This window comes from Cryptotermes secundus, unplaced genomic scaffold (assembly GCF_002891405.2).
Source record: "Cryptotermes secundus unplaced genomic scaffold, Csec_1.0 scaffold508, whole genome shotgun sequence".
Taxonomy (NCBI): Eukaryota; Metazoa; Arthropoda; class Insecta; order Blattodea; family Kalotermitidae; genus Cryptotermes; species Cryptotermes secundus.
In genome coordinates, this window is record NW_019733326.1 from 1,393,880 (window position 1) to 1,411,305 (window position 17,426).

At 43.4% G+C, this 17,426-nt stretch overlaps 1 protein-coding gene across 6 annotated transcripts in view; it reads right to left on the bottom strand.

The window, feature by feature from the left end:
* LOC111867986 (gamma-aminobutyric acid receptor alpha-like) overlaps positions 1 to 17,426 on the bottom strand; it is a 167,150-nt gene that overhangs the window by 51,801 nt on the left and 97,923 nt on the right. For 5 of the 6 annotated variants that reach the window (XM_033752894.1, XM_033752895.1, XM_023858258.2 and 2 more), the window contains 2 exons: positions 11,181 to 11,248; positions 7,297 to 7,517 (listed from right to left, as the gene is read on the bottom strand). In XM_033752894.1, the coding sequence (XP_033608785.1) occupies positions 7,297 to 7,517; positions 11,181 to 11,248 (289 nt within the window). The remainder of the gene's footprint in view (positions 1 to 7,296; positions 7,518 to 11,180; positions 11,249 to 17,426) is intronic. The other variant, XM_033752896.1, reaches the window with a different exon arrangement.

The window sequence follows — 17,426 nt, forward strand, 5'->3', positions numbered from 1 at the left end:
TTAGGTCTTGGTCTTCCTAGCGGTCTCTTTCCTTCTGTTTTCCCACCGAAATCCTATATGCATTCATCTTCTTCCCATCCTCCTTGACTTGGTCATTCTAATTATACTTAGCAAAGAGCACAAGTTGTGAAGCTCCTCATTATGCAGTTTTCTCCAACCTCCCGTCACTTCATCTCTCTTCGGTCCAAATATTCTCCTCAGCACTCAGTTCTCAAACACCCTCACTCTATGTTCCTCCCTTAATGTCAGAGACCAAGTTTCACACCCATAGAAAATCACAGGCAAAATTATAGTTTTGTTTGTTCTAATTTTTACGTTTTCAAACAGCGGACGAGAAGACAAATACGTAGTTCTGGGCTGAATGGAAGCAAGCATTAATGGGATTCAGTCTCCTATTCAAGTCCTCATGAATCAAATTTTGATTTGTTACTGCCGTTCCCAAGGTGTGGTGTGTGAGGTTGAGAATAAAAACGAAAGGACATATGTTTCAAATTACTTCTGTTTCATTTTCTTTGAGCTGTGATAGTCCACACAGCGACTTGGGTATGGCCTGACCCACTCAGCCTCCTATCCAATAGATATCCAAGGCTCTTTCCCCGTGGGTAAAACGCCAGACAGGAAAATGGCTTTTCAGAACTAGACAGACGTTCGAGCATCGGTTGAAAAGCCTGGATAATGATGAACACATATTACAGCGGATATACAGTGCATCTGTTCCCTGTTCCTTTCTACAAAAGATTTATTTCTGCACGTGTCGGTGTTGGGGAGGGCTTTGGACACTGGAAATGGCTTTTGAAGAAAACCTCTGGAAGAAGGTAGACGCGTCTACAACCCCCCCCCCCAATTTTCAGCCCTGTCGCCGGAGCATGGAACTAAACATCTCTATCTACTGCCCACGTAAAATACCGTGAAACAGACCTCCGCTCCCCCACACATCTTCATGGCATGAAGATTAGTTATGCACAGAAGGTACAGATTACGTAATTCTTACTGTGAACACTAGATGGCACGCATGGCCAGCCTAAACAGATTTAACATTGTGTCCACGGCCGAATGCGAACGTAGTGACGGGCCGCAGACGGAAGAATATGTCTTCTGGGACTGCGAACTGTACGAGGGGCAAAGGGCAACAGTGATGGACATTCTGTCTGAGAACAGCAGAAAATAATTCCCAAAGGCAGTTACAGAGCTCTTAAGGCTAGAAGTAAAAAGATTTCTGCAAGGCGTCTGTTACTTCATAAACAATCCTATATTTATATAAAATAGATATGTAAGAAAAGCAAAAGAAGTAACTGCACTGATTATGAACAGCAAACTCTCAGCTTAAGTTAAGATCTATATTAAGAATCGCGGCGAGACCGCTGTAATAGAATGAGATATTTATAAGAATGTGCTACAGAAGGCCGGATGGGCATTATCTAGGTCTTTTTTTGTATTTACAGTTACCTTTCACAATAAAAAATATCTGCCGCTTAATTCTTGGCGGAAAGTTTTCGTCCATCATCCATTGTATAGGGTGGGTGGGTCCCAGAGATGCGGGCGTCGACGCTGCGGCGAAGAGAAGAATCCCTGTCCCTACCGGAGATCGAAACCTGATACCCCAGAACGTGGCCAGTTACCATACTGAATTCTCGGAACGGAATGATACATTTTGTTTTCTTTGTTGCACCTCTCGGCGATGTTGCGTTTGAACGAAGAGTGTCTCGTAAACCCACGTGGGAGGATTATGAGACTTATTGTCGCGACAGCTCGTAAGCAGTTTCCCAAGGGGACGTTTTCTGACAAGCCCAGCTCACTCACTAATGAGATTTAATCCGATTTGATGTACTCTGACACGGGCGTCAGTGCTTCGAGTACTAATATCTTTGTGTAGCTGAATTAGTTCTCATATTGAGCGTTCTCAGGTCTGATCGTACGCTTAGAAAGCTAGCGTCCCGTTTAATGTAACACCTCCCACCTACAGACCTGGTCCCTGAAGAGAAATTTCAGACTCACTGAGTTGTGACGAAGGATCAGAAATCGAGAGAAAGAAGTTCAATATTCTACATTCGGTGGCAAAGAACATTACTCTAAAATTAATTCTTTTTCTCAAATCCTACACATCGATTCATGAAAATATTTAATTAATAGCGATTTGATATCAACTGAAAAGCATAGTGCACTTTTCTGCGGTATAAAAACATGACTGTATGTTAAAAGTTGTGTATTCATTAAAGGAAGTGCAGCTATTAATTGCAGAAATTTAATTTTAATCAATTAAGGGGCACGACGATCACAGTGGCCCCGCAGTCGAAGCCGCGAAATGTCTTCTTCGACTGCTCAAACACTAGAACCGTGGTTTCGAATCCCACTCGAGGCATGGTTATTTGCATTATTTCCGTCTTTGTGACGTCCTATGTAGGTAATGTCCTCCCGACGTGCTGATCCCCCGTTCAGGGAATTCTACCGACTGTCTACAAGATTCACAATTTCAGAATTTATTAATTCTGAACAGGCATAGTCCAGAGCGCCCAATCCGTCAAGGTATAATAATAATAACAATAATAATAATAATAATAATAATAATAATAATTAAGGGGAATAACGAAAATTTGTTGTATTTTGAAATATATTCTCTTCTTTTGTACTTTTAATAATGTGGCATGTAGACCAGTTGCTGGGCAACGACGGCGAGATAAGCAAATACACGACGGTCACTACTGAGTAACGGCTTCGCAAACAAGCATGTTTCCACGGCAACAAATGGAAACAGAAAGAGAGGTACAGTCCTTGCCGAGATATTACAAGCAGGGCAGTTAGTGAGGGTTAGATAGTTGAAAGTCGACAGTTGGAGCAATGAATTAGTTGTGAGAGAGTCACCATCCGGTAAGAACGTGAGCACGGAAGCAGAGGAAATTGTTGGTATTCGTCACTAGGCAACGACTGGTGAAGAAATAGCAAAATGAGGACATTTAATTTGTGCTGTCGTTACAAAATCTTTGGAGTATGTAACACTGTTATAGTTATTTGCAGTTATGTCATGTAAGTATTCAATAAATCGGATTACTAAGCCCCCCCCCCTCCTATAACCACTCCACACACGCGACAATATGATGAACTGAAAAGTGTTCTGATCAACTAGACACACCGAGCGGGTAGGTATAGGGGTAAGGCCATAGACCCATATTCCGACGGTGGTGGGTTCGAATTTCGGCCGTTATACTATCTATACTATCGTGACTTAAATCTTTTCGTGATTTTCAATATCCCCCTTAGACAAATACCCCTCAATTAAAACGCGACCGATTCTTTCCAATTCTCCATTCATCTATCGCCCGCCATTCGACGCTTTCTTACCTAGTCACTGACAGAGTTGTGAAGCAACCCCGACCCCTCAAAGAAAAATAGATGGGGGTGTATGAGTGTGAATGTATGCAGCAACGTCAACTGTTATGGCTGATTTTGTACCTGTTTGATAGATCAGGCTAAGAATAAGAAGTAGGCGTCACGCAATGAGAAAACAAAAGACGCATACGTATACGGCCATTTTGTAATGTCTCATTGCAAATAACGAGGCCCGGGGTGAATATTTTACTAACATACATTCTGTTTTGTTGGATTATGGTGACATAATACTGTAGCGTGTAGACCCGTTTATAGGCAACGGCTCGGTGAAAACGTTCCCACCGCAACGGATAACCATGTAACAATAGAGGTACTGCTGGAAACGGTGTTTTCTAATCGGTCCGTGCAAACGGGTTATAAGGCGGGCAAGTGAAGCAAGAATAGGCTGCCCATGTGGAGGCGGGGTCGAATACCTCCACCGTGAACCTGCGAGTCGTAAGAGGCGACGAAAAGGGAAGTCTCAAATCTGAGACAGTAAAATATGGTATCGAGTCCCAAGGGCTCAGACCTTAAAAAGACTGCACTGGCAAGGGCCAGAACATATACAAAAGACAGACCCATCCTCTCGTCAGAGAGGGCGCCCCACAGAAAGAAGACCGTAAATGTCAAACACTAATAAATATGACACCAAGACTTACTGACTGGCAGACCGTCAGTCGCAATGTGACTTAGACTTGGACTTGGACTTGGGGGCAAGAATAGGCAATTGCAGCGACTGCAAAACAAGGTTCTCCGCACCATTGGCAATTTTCCAAGGTGCACACCGGTTCACGATTTACACATGGCTTTCAAAATTCCGTACATATATGATTATACAAAATTATGCAAGTAACAAGCAGAAGTCATACAAAATCACGACAACGAAAATATTCGCAATATTGTACAAGGCGAAGCCCGGCATAGAAAGTATAAGAGGCTTAAACTTGGCGGTGATCAAGCATACGGCCGTTCAAGTGACTAGACTGCCGTTGTAGCGGAAGCTACTAGAAATTAGGGCAAAATCTGCTGCACTGAGCTTGGACTGACAGAGGCCCTGTATATTGTTTATATACATTTATTAACATGTTTAACATGTAAAAGGTAAATATCCTTTTCATTATGACAAATGGCTTAACTACTGTAAGGAATGGCTCTGACAAAAGACAGACCCGTCCTCTCGTCAGAGAGGGCGCCCCACAATGACAAGACCGCAACTGTCAAACAGTGGGGCTCGACACCAAGACTGATTGACTGACTGTCAGTCACAATGTGGCTTTGACTTGAAGAATAGGCAGTTGGAAGGGAGCCACGGTTCAGAAAGAATTTGAGCCGGGAAGTAGAGGAATATTCATTGTTAGAAGCCGTTATCAGGGAACGTCTAGTGAAGTCACTGCAGGCTGGGAAAGACTTAGCGTGATTTTTAAAGTGTGAAAATCAGCGATGGGGTTATAATTAACTGTAATTACGAGCTGTATGTTAAAATGGTCAATAAATCTACTCAAATGGAAAATTTCGTCTATTATCTCTCATAATAAATGTGACAATATGATATAAGTTGGCACAGCATAAAATAAATGCTACCTCTTAACTTTTTGATGTCAGGTTCTTCTCGAATATTATTTTAATATCAGTAAGTTACTTGGTTTCTTTCTTATTTAATTTATTAAATTTCCCCACTATTGAGTCTGCTCTGTCTGCAGTGCACTCGTTATAGATTTATATCGTGGAAGCTGCTATCGTGATAAAAGGGCCTTCTTCTGTTTTGTCATTCCCTTCAGCCGATGTCGCAGTGACAGCACGGGGACGGCGAACAACAGGGACGGTATTCACAACCTCTCCTGTTCATATTTTTTGTCTTCTCGGTAAATGAAATTTAATTCAAGCTGTTCTTTTGCTCATATCGTGACAATTAATTGGCAGGCATCTAAACAAGTCATGTTTCGTCTTCCTCAAAGAGGACTTTTCCATTTTAGGCAGTGGTTTGCAAAGTGTGGGATGCAACCTCCGGAGGCACGCGACTAATTTGTTAGGAAGGATGTGGAATATTTCTGGAAAGTTACATTGCAAAATTAAATTGATTATGCAGCTACGTCGCGATTAATGCGATATCTGATTTAATGCGAATTGTACAACGATACCAGGTCGCGTTTAATGCGAACCAGAATTCGTTTAATGGAGGCTAGCGCATGCGCAGTTGAGTTTACTGTTAGGGTTTCAGATAACTGCTATTTCAGCCTGCATTTGTTTATATTCACGTGCGCATGTGCTGCTGCCTGCCGTTACTTTTTGTAATTTGTTTCAATCGTTTTAAATTTGCCCGTAACAAAATGCACCAGCATACGTGAGAAGATTTATAGAAAACAGTTCAGCCTGCAGTGTTCAAATGTTTCCTCAGTGTAAGTTTATCTTTAGGAATGATATTTAACGCGGTAGCATAGTTGCTTGAGGCACTATGCTACAAACCGGAAGGTCGCCGTTTCGAGTTCCGGTGAGGTAGATTTCTTTAAATTTACCTAATCATTCCAATTGCATTATGGCCCTGGGGTCGCCTCAGCCTCTAACAAATGCGTACCAGGAATATTCCTGGGGGGAATAAAGGGCGGCCGGCGCTAATGCTGACAACCTTATCGCCATCTGTGAGCCGACTGTCTAGAGAAAATGTGGGAGCCTCGACGTCTCACAACACTGTAGGCCTTCACGGCCTGTTACAGGGATAGCTTTACCTTACTTTTACTCTATAGCTACTCTGTGACTTGGCCGCGCCATAGCTCAAGCGGTTAGTCGCTGGTTTCCTACCGCGGCGGCCCGGGTTCGATCCCGGGTCTGGTCAAGTGGGATTTGTTGTGGACAAAGTGGCGCTGGTGCGAGTTTTTCTCCGAGTACTTCGGTCTCCATCATCATAATCACCCTGGGCAGGCTACAATAGGCCAATCAGTGACCGCAGTGCCGAGTGGACCCAGTTGGACTCCACCCCCGACTAAGCTAAATAAAAAAAATTACTCTGTGACTTTGTCAACATACTGATGACCAATATCACTTTCTAAACGTCCCCTGTTGACCGGATTATTTTACCGGTATTGTTGAAAATGCATACGTTCGTATAAACAGTTTCAATTAATTTTTTGGTACTCCAGTAATCTCTAGTTTTATCTCTTTAGGCATGGCCCATTAAAATTATTATTGCAAGAAACTTCTACATATCTGTAACGCTAATATATTTCCAAGCTAAGGACTCTAAGGAGTTTTTGTATTTTCCTGAATTTTGAGCATAGTATAGATCTATTTCCAGATTCGTAAGGGACTAAAACCAGCGCCCATTCCATAGACAATACACTGTCCTCTACCTACCTACCTACCTATCTATGACTCTACAGTCCTTTGTTGGACCGTAGCTGCTTTTTCAGTTTCTTAATCCTATACACACGAGCCGGGATAGCGAATGGCTACGAGCTGGACGACCAAGGAGTCGGAGTTCGAGTCCAGTGGGGGAAAGAATTTTCTCTTCTCCAAGTCGTCCAGACCGGCTCTGGGGTCCACCCAGCCTCCTATCCAATGGGTACGGGGGGCTTTTCTCCAGGGGTAAAGGGGCCAGGGCGTGAAGCTGACCACTGAACTCCAACTAGTGCCGAGGTAAAGAAAACATGGGTTTATACTTATACTTCACCATACACCTTCATGGTTTAGTGCTTCATTAGTTAAGCACAGGAACAACTTTACTTAATCAATACACAGTCGGTAGGGCTCCTCGGACGTGGGATCAGTACGTTGCAAGGCCGCTGTCTGTACACAGCACAACACAAACACAGAATAAACGTACACAGACATCAATTTCTCGAGTGGGATTCGAACACACGATCCCAGCGTTCTATCGGACGAAGACATTTCATGCCTTTAACTGCAAGGTCCCTGTGGTCGGCCCATAGACCTACTCACCGTGAGGAATAGAGCACTCTTCCGTCTTGGTACAGCCTGACGAATTTGTTTGGTGTTGTGATGGTGTGAAGGTAGGACTGCTTCCCGTTGTAGAAATACGTGTCTGGCTTCCAAATTCTCTGCAGCATTGAGATGCTGAGTGCCAGCGTCTCCTTGTTGCCCTGAAAGGCAAGTCGGCGGTCCACCCACGACTGCCGGAAATAGCAGTCCATTGAGTAGGTCTGTAAATGAAGCGACATATTCTTAATGAAGGTTAATGCTAAACTGTGTCTAAAACATCTTCGAGGCTACGTCATAATCAGATAGTGACCTATATCGTCATGTCGCCATTATAAATTTACCAGATTCTGTTCTCAACAAACGTTGGGGGTTCGAATCGCCAAACATTTGTTCTAGTTCAGCACACAGGAGCTCTCTTCCGCAAGGTTTGCCTAATCACGTGTCCTCACAGATGTTTCAGACAAGCAATATGACGTGTAAGATTTGAGGCTTTCACGGCGGTGACTATGAAGAATGCAGTCTTCTGGGATTTGGCACCGTGTATATGTGGTGTTAACCGACGTTTCGGAGGAACGTATCGCCCCCATCTTCAGGGTTGAAGAAAAAGTATAAGTAAATCTGCAAGCGACAACACCGTGAGACACGATAAAGCAGACTAAAGAGTATACCGTTAGAGCAGAGAGGGAAGGGGATGAACTGCAAGTGAACAAGTGAAAGCAGTGGTGTGGGAGGGGTGGGGGAAGGGAGCCGGGACAAGCGATTTTGTGTAGGGGAGAGATAGCAAGGTTAACTGGCTGGGCTTTAACTGTGAGCTGAGGGGGGGGGGTTGTTATGTTGGTTGGTCATGGCCATGTGGCTTCCTCCGAAACGTCGGTTAACACCACATATACACGGTGCCAAATCCCAGAAGACTGCATTCTTCAAGCAATATGACGTTCTGGATGTCAGACGATGCGACTGGAAAGCAAGCCTATATATTCACTGGGTAGCCTGTTTCAGGATGCAGTAATTGAAGTGTGTATGCATATAGACCAGTTGAAAGGCAAAGACCTTGAAACAAACAACAATACAACCACCGCAGCTATGCAACGGCGCTGTAAAAACGTCTCTACAACAATAGAGTTATTGTTGGAAACTGTGTTTTCTACTCGGTTCGTGCAAAGTGGTTATAAACAAGGCAATTGGGCTTGAGGACCAACCGTGTGGAGGCGGGGTCGAATAACTGCACCGTAGCCCTGCGAGTCGTAGGAGGCGACGAAAAGGGAACCCAGTGCCTTGAGGTATAATTGGGACACCTGTACCTGGCTGATATATACTCGTATATACGGGGACCTGGCCCTTCAGGTTGTGGAGTCTCGAATCTGAGAAAGTAAAATGTGGTCAGGTGATCTGCTGGACTTGGACTGAGAAAGGCTGTGCTGGCGAGGACCAGCAGCAATTGTAAACGGCAGATCCATCCTCTCGTTACTTAAGGACTATAACCTCAAGTGTTCAGTTGGAAAATAAATTGTTGGTCGTGAATCTCAAGGGGCTTGTAGCCAAGACGAACTGATTGGCGGTGAACCTTCTGTCATAAAGTAATTCTGACTCTGACTCTGACTGAGAGTAGTTCAATTGTGGAGTGTGTACCAGACGGTAAGGACATAAGCGCAGGACAGTGTTAAAATCCGTTACCAGGAAACGACTACTGAAAACTGAGAAGACATTATGTGTTCTGAAGTCAGTTGTCAGTTGAAAGTCAGTCTTAAGAGAAGACTAGGAGGTTGGTGTGAAATGGCCTCCAGCCTAGGAGTTAGTCAGTTGAAGCACTGAGATAATTGTTTGGGTGTCTATGAGGAGAAGACTTTGCCGGTGCAATTGAAGATTCCCCAGTGTTAGAAGCCGTTTCCAGGGAACGACTAGTGAAAGCAGACTGAAACGGCTTAGCGTGTGCTATAGTGATTTGTAAACTGTGGAAATTAGAGATAGTATCATAGTTATTTGTAGTTAGGCCCTGTAAGTGGTCAACAAACCCAATCTGCAATAAAAATACCTGAAAATAGTACAGGATAACTTAGATTACACTGCCTTTACACAGTGTCCTTCTTTGTTAGCCAGGATATCTCGAAGAGTAGGCAGGCCGAGAGTCGCGTCACTGTCATGTCTATTCTATGAACATAAAACATTACTTTTTAGCGTTCTGGCCTTTTGTGAAAGAAAAAATAAAACGCATGTTTATGAGACCACTATACTTCCACTCACCTTCCTTCTAATATTTGAACCAACTGATCGATTCTTGCGAAATCTGCTATGAACTTTTCATCGCTGGTTGTTATCTATGCCTTGTACTTCTTAATTTTGTACAATCAATAATAACAAGTCGGACATACTAACTTATGAGGTGGGTGCGATAAAAATGACAACTAATTTAAGTCCCTCTAATATTTCATACATTTTCGAAATAAGCAAGCAGGAAGATTGCGGATTCGAGTCCCGATGAAGTGGATTTTTTCAATTGGCCTAATCCTCCCAGCCTCACTATGGCCCTGGGGTCAGCCTCTAACAGAAATGAGTACCAGAAATCTTCCTTGAGGGTAGAGAGGGGCCGGAGCATAAGATTGACAACCTTGCCGCCATCTGTGAGTCGATTGTATAGAGAAAATATGGTAGCCTCAACATCTCACAACCATATGGGCCTCCATGGCCTGTTACAGGGATAGCTTTACCTTTTTTGCCTTTCACTTAAAGGATGTAACTTTGCTGATTATAAGGCAAAAACATAGCTGTTATTCGAAGAATCTGTTTTTGTTTTCAGAAAATTAATGAACCACCGGAAATAGGAAGAAGAGTTAGGCCTGAAAGTAGACACATACAAATAATGTAACTGATTCTAAGCACAAACATTGCTATAGTGTGGGAAATTGATGTTACGTCTGATAAACGTAGAATAGGCTGGTCATAGTAAGTATTTAAGTTGTAAGTTCCTTAAGAGATATTGGGTTTTCGGACCTTATCCATCGTCCTGGTTTTAAGATAACTAAGAAAAACACGATATTTCGGAAACTGGATCTGTTTCCATCCTCAGGGGAGGGAAAACGCCTATTCTGTTGGGTCCGTTAGAAAGAGCGAGCCTCAATCACCGGACCGAAAACCCAAAATATCTGTGTTATACACCATCGTCAGAATCCTATAGTAACTACTTGTAAGTTCCTTGTTTCTTTAAAAGTAAAATAGCAATGATAATAATGATAATTATAAGAATTTAATAATAATAATCTAACATAACTGCAAGCAATACATTTATCTGACTCGAGTACGACTCGAACCTATAAATATTCAGGCACGAGACCACTGTGCTAACCGATTAGATAAATTGAATTGCACATGTTATATACTTATGATGGCCAAATATAACATTATCAACACAAGACTTGTAGCACTGGAAGACTGAGCAACAGTAATGTAAGGTTTATGTTACAGTCAAAGTCAGGTTACTTTACGACTGGGTGCTAGCGCAAATCAGTTCGTCTTAGCGCCAAGCCCCTCGAGACTCACGACCAGATAATTTTTTCCAACTGAACCCTTGCAGTCATAGTCCTTATGTAACATCCTCTCTGACGAGAAGATGGGTTTGTCTGTTGTGAATAAGCTTGGCCTTTGTCAAGTGTACTTATCGTACATATAGCGTGTTGCATTCTCATGATTTTGTATAATAGGCTTTATGAGTTCTGCATGGAACTTCTTACAATATTGCAATAATCCTAAATGTCACAGGAACAAACTCTTAGCTGTTCTGCAGTTTCTTTTATGAGGATGAGACAACAATTTGAAAGTTTACGTCCATTATCTATTGGTTCGTATTGAAGATGAATTTATGCCTGGATGCAGTGCGTGCATAAACTTACCATGTCAACTTCAGAAATTGGGCCCATGCTTCTCACCATGATGTCGACCTCTACGACAGCGGGCGGACCTGCAGAAGAAGCGATGTCAGGATACGACTAGTGAAAGAAGACTGAGAAGGTTTAGCTTGTGCTGTAGCGATTTGTAAAGTGTTGAAATTAGCAATGGCGCTATAATTACTTGTAGTTACGATCTGTGAGTGTTCAATAAATCTAGTCACAATCCAAACCCCGTCTATAGACACTCATCACTCACTCATGGAGCTGTGCCCTTCTTGAGAAGCCGCCATTTGGGCAGTTACTCAAGAACTTCCCAGAATTTTATGGAACCCGTTGGTTCATTACCGTGTCCACAAGAGCCTCCAGTGGTCCCTGATTAATCCAATCCATACCATCCCATCCAATATCTCTAAGATCCATTTTATTATTGTCCACCCACCTGCGCTTTTGTCTTCCCAATGGTCTCTTTCCGTCTGGCTTCCCCACCATGTACTTTGTATATGCATTCATCTTCTCCCCTATTCGTACTACATGCCCTGCCCATCTCATCCTCCTTAACTTGATCATTCTAATTAAGCTTAGAGAAGAGTACAAGTTATAAAGCTCCTCATTATGCAGTTTTCTCCAACTTCCCGTCACTTCGTCTCTCTTCGGTCCAAATATTCTCCTCAACACCCTGTTCTCAAACACCCTCAGTCTATGTTCCTCTCTTAGTGTCAGAGACCAAGTTTCACACCCATACAGAACTACAGGCAAAATTATAGTTTTGTATATAATAATTTTTATGTTTTTGAACAGCAGATAGAAAGACAAAAGGTTCTGGATCGAATGGTAGCAAGCATTACCCGAGTTCAATCTCCTCTTAATATTCTCCTGAATCAGGTTTTGAGTTGTTATCGTCGTTCCCAAATATCTGAACTGTGCCACATTTTCAAAACATCTGTTACTAATCTTTATTTCACGATTTTGCTATAGTGTCTCATACATGTGATAATACTATGATAAATATTAACACTTCAGGACACGGGTTACTATGTATGCCACGTACGTTAGCATATAAACGCTTTATTTTGCCCGTAGATGTGTATATTTGTTCTGTATGAATGTAAGAAGGGATAACTGTTATGCCACTACACAGGATTAACCACTTGGTTTTGTAATGGAGATATAGTGTGTCTTCTGTGAGATGGAAATTGAAGTTTTAAACATTACATAAGAGAAATTGAAACTTTAATTTTAATTCAGTAGGGGTGTATACACAAAGTAATTCCCTAATTGAAAACTAAGTCTGATTATTTATAGTAACTGATATTCAGATTCTGTGTATTTGAGCAAAACAAAGCCCATTGAAATCTGAAACAGAAATTTTTGAAAGCGAAGTTCTTCAATAATACATAACCTCAACAACTTGCGAAGTTCTGGAAGAATGGCAACATTTACACTGCGATAATAGAACTGCATAGAAAAAAGTACACATTAAGCGGTCCTGCCATCTAGAAGAAAAGTTTTCTCTAAACTTTGTCTATAAAGGAAACTTTGCCAAAGCTACGCACCTCTCTCTTTCGTCAACTGTCAAAACAGCACCATAATAACCACTGACTACAAATTCACCACTAAACAATGGACATACATTTCTTTCAATCGAGTGAATTTAACTACAGATTTTTAGTGAATAACAGAGAAATTTTGTGAGATTCACTAGTTATTAATTCAACATTAACATTATGCACTCCATTTTTTACAAGTTTATTTTGTAATCTTCACTTGTATTAAAATGTAGCCATATATTTTTCTGTTAATATTAAGTTGTCCCTGTGCTTAAATAATTAAGCACTACACCATGAAGAATTATGGGGTAGTGGATGTATAGATCCACATTTTCTTGACCTCGGCAACTAGCTGGAGGTGAGTGGAAAGCTTCACGTCCCTGCCGCTTTACCCTCGGTACCCTTTGGATAGGAGGTTGGGTGGACACCAGAGCCAATCTGGACAATATGGAGAAGAGAAAATTCTGAGCCTACTGGAACTCGAACTCCGACCTCTCGGTCGTCCAGCCTGTAGGCAGTCGCTATACCGACTGCGCTATCCCGGCTCACACATTATTCTGTATGTTCTAAAATTCAACACATGGGAAGTAAAAAGTAAAGCTAACTCTGGAACAGACGGTGGAGGCGCAAAGGGTTGTGAGACGTCGAGGTTCCCACATTGTATAGACAATTGGTTCACAGATGGCGGTGAGGTTGTCAGTCTTATGAGTCGGCCTCACCTTTACCACCAGTTTTGGGACTCCAGCCTGCCAGGATATGAGCTTGGGAGCAGAGGAATAGAACTGAGTCGAGTTTTCGGAATTGGCACTTGCAGAATAGTGGCAAGAAGGGAATTAGGCTGTGCAAAGGCTTCATGTGTGATTTGAAATTATAGTGAGACTGTAATGAATCCGTTGCCAGGATACGACTATTGAGGACTGAGGACCGTAACGCTTGTGTAACGGTGAACTCTAGTGTACGAATATGTATATCAGCGTTAGCGCTGTATTACCTGTAGTCCCGAGTTATGAATTTATAAGATGTCAATAAATCCAATCATCCAACCCAGAACCCGTCTTATAAGTCACCCGTACACGTGACATTATTTAGCGACTTGAAATTTTATTTGTGAAATCAGAGTCTCTCTGAAGTAGACTTTGTAACCGTACGCACCCTTCACGGAGGTATCTTATCTGTTTATGCTTAGCGATTGGGTTTGGCTGTGGAAGTGAGATGCCCTGGAGGGTTAATGGTCCTCTGAACTGGCCTTTTGTTACGAGGGACAGAAGGGAGGTTGGTGAGTCCATTGCATTCAAGGGGGAGTAGGTATACCTTCTTTCGTCCGTGCCTGTGGGGGTGGAGGACCTGTGGATCGAAGCTTCGAGAAACTTCTAGAAGGTGTGCAGACCGGAAGGGGTCCGTGTATTTGGTCATGAAAACCTCCCAGTGGAAAGTTCGAGATGGCTAAGAACGGGGTTTCTGGAAGCAGCAGCGGGGTTAAGGAGTTAGTTAGTGGAAGCCGGGGAGTGAGTGAGGAGAAGCCAGGGAGTGAGGGTGTTCCTGTGGAACCTGTGCTAGGGGGTTAACCGATCGAGCCCGCATCCAAATAAAAACGACGTAAGCGAGCCAACACCCGTGTACCCCTGGGATATAAGACTCATTCCGCTGAATTTAGTCGAGGCATACACCGCGTGAAGTGAAGCGTGTGGGGGCGGGTGTAACTTGTTCGACAAAACGGCCCCCACATTACGTGCAGACACATTATAAGCACTGTGACTGTTGTTTAACGACATTTGAAGACAAAATAACGACGGAATGGCAAGCCTTGGGATATTACACATGCATAACGGTACAGGTGTGACGAAATATCGCGAAACACATACTTCATAACTGCCGCTCATTTCATAACAGACTTTATGTTGTCGCGCGGACTGAGTGTGGGAAGTAAGACGCGTATGAGCGCGCGCCGCCACCTTCTTCTCGCAACTTCCGGAAACTCAAAGTGCTTCGTCTCTCGTGTCTGTACCGGTCTTCTCTAGAAATAGTTAGTTAGTTATCGAAGAGGGTGGGTTTCCCCATGCACTTAGACCAGTATTGGTCCATTGTGCTTCCCTCTATGATATACTATATACCCTGCCGATTGGTGCGTACCATCAGTCCCGACCGAGCCAGCGAGTTCGGCCTCCACTAGCTTGGCGGTATCTATAATGCTTCCCCCATCTATCAGAGGCATTAGAGACTACTGTTGGGCGGGAAACGTCCTTGAATTTGGCTCAGTGACCTCCTTTGGAGATATGAGGTTCTTTTACGTGATGTAAAGCTACGACACGGGACACACGACTTAAAGTCCCTGCCTGAATATTTCCGCCCTTAAAAATTCGACGACCTCCGCCGGGTTTGACCCGCGTACCACGAGTCATGAGGTGGGAACGTTACCTCTAGACTACGGAGGCCGCTTCTCTAGAAATAACTTTCTTAGAACAGCAGTCGCGAGACAAGGAGCGGCAGTACAGCTGAGTCTGCGCGGTATGCACTGTTCACGCATAGTAAAAATGGCGGAACGTGCTGGCAGCGATTGGAAGAAGACAGAGTTGTGATATTCAGTGGAACAGTAGTGAAGAAGAACAAGCTGACATCAAGATTGTGACAAACTGTAAATAACTGCCACAGAACAAGACAAACATTGCAATATTGTAGCGTGTAGATAGCCGTTACCAGGTTAGGGCACGGTAAACAACTTATCAGCGTAGCCATGATTGCATATACAATAGAGGAACACGTCACATTCTTGGTAACGTCACGCAGTTATAGAAGGGCTGCGGGAAGCGGTGTACTTTACGCGGTCCGTGCGACAGCTACGTGACGCAACAATAGAACTGTGGGATAATCCCGTTTGGAGGCGGCGTCGAATACCTCCACCGTAGCCCTGCGAGTCGTAAGAAGCGACGAAAAGGGGACCCAGCACCTGGAGCTATAACCCGGCCACCCTGTTCCTGGGGACCTAAATACGCGGACCTGAGGATCTGAGACAGTAAAACGTGGTTATTAGTCCTGCGGGACTCGTACCTGAGGACCAGCAGGAATGTAAACGACGGACCCATCTTCTCGTCAGAGAGGATGTCACATAAGGACTATAACCGCAAGTGTTCAGTTGGAAAATAAATTCTGGACGTGCGTCTCAAGGGTTTGTCGCCAAGACGAATTGATTGTCGGTAAACTGCCAGCCGTAAAGTAACCCTGACTCTGACTCTGCTAGGATAAGTGTTTTCTGTGCGATCCGTGCCGAGGTGTTATACGCGGTATAAGTCTAGCGTTTAGTTAGTTCTGGCAATCACTGGCCAGTAAGGACGTGAAGACGGAAGCTGAGGCGACTACGGCGTTGAAGCCGTTACCAGGCGGCAACCGATGAATGCACAGGACACGGATAAGAATCAGTACGTGCTCTAGTGAATTATAGAGAGTGCTATAGATACTTGTAGTTACGATCTGTAGGTGTTCAATAAATCCAATTACCAATCAAAACCCGACATATACTCACTCATTCACGTGAAACTATATGTCGATACATACTACTTGCATGGGTAATAGTTGTACTTGATTATTCATAAGGATGCCGGTCACGGTAGCCGAGCGGTCTAAGGCATGCACTGTCTTCGCTCGCTTGGAAGCCGGGATCGTGGGTTCGAATCCCACTCAGGGCATGGATGTTTGTGTGCGTTTTTCTGTGTTTGTGTACAGGTAGAGGCCTGGCGACGAGCTGATCACTCGCCCAAGGAGTCCTACCGAATGTGTAAGATCTAGAAAAAACGAAGTGAACGGAGAAGTTCATGGAGGTAGGCCTAGGCCCACTGGGGCTGTAGTGCCAAGGAAAAAGAAAAAAAATCGTAAGGATAATAGTATTAATTACTGCACTAATGCAACAGTTGTTTATTTAAACAACTTCACCGAGAGGGCTGGAGTGTCGGCGACGTACAAGACCCGTATTCTGGAGGTGTTCGGTTGGCTCTCTGTAGCATTACCGGCTATGCTGATATTCATCGTAGATTTCCCAAGTTCCTCGAGGCAAATCCTGGAATTTGGCTAAGAACATTTCCTTCAAAATCTATTCTAATTTACTGATTAATCCTACCATTTGGCGCTATACAGTCTAGCTACTAATAGGGCCCTGAAATAAAATAAACTCCTTTAAGTGTTCGTTTGATATGAATAGTTAGTTCATTTTAATGCTACAACGAAGCCTCGTGCTCAAGTTCAGAAAAACATTAACGCATTCAAGCTGTAACCGCTCCACTGTCACTCACTAATTTAATAATTAGAATAATCAGTAGTAAAAATTAAGTGCAGGTAACAAGTAATACCAAAGCCAGTGGGACATAGTCACATTCTTGTTTTCAGGAATGGACTTATTCCAAATCTTGATGTTACACAGGAAACACCCCCTGTGGCTTTTTCTGAGAAATTTTGTTTGTGAGTAGCACGGCGGCAAACTTTGAGAATTCGATCACTGACAGGTCCTGCACGTCGTAACTTAAAAGTAGGCGGTTTTGAAGCCCACGCCAAGCAGGTTATCTGTCAGTGTACTGTCAAAAACGATGTTAGGACTTTAAGGTTCAAAGCCCCAAATTGCAGCTAGCTGATTGGAGATTCAGAAATTGTGTAAACCCCAGTTCTCAAAATTACCCAATCAGTGGAATTAAGGGGAGTGACTTAGCAGAGGAACTGA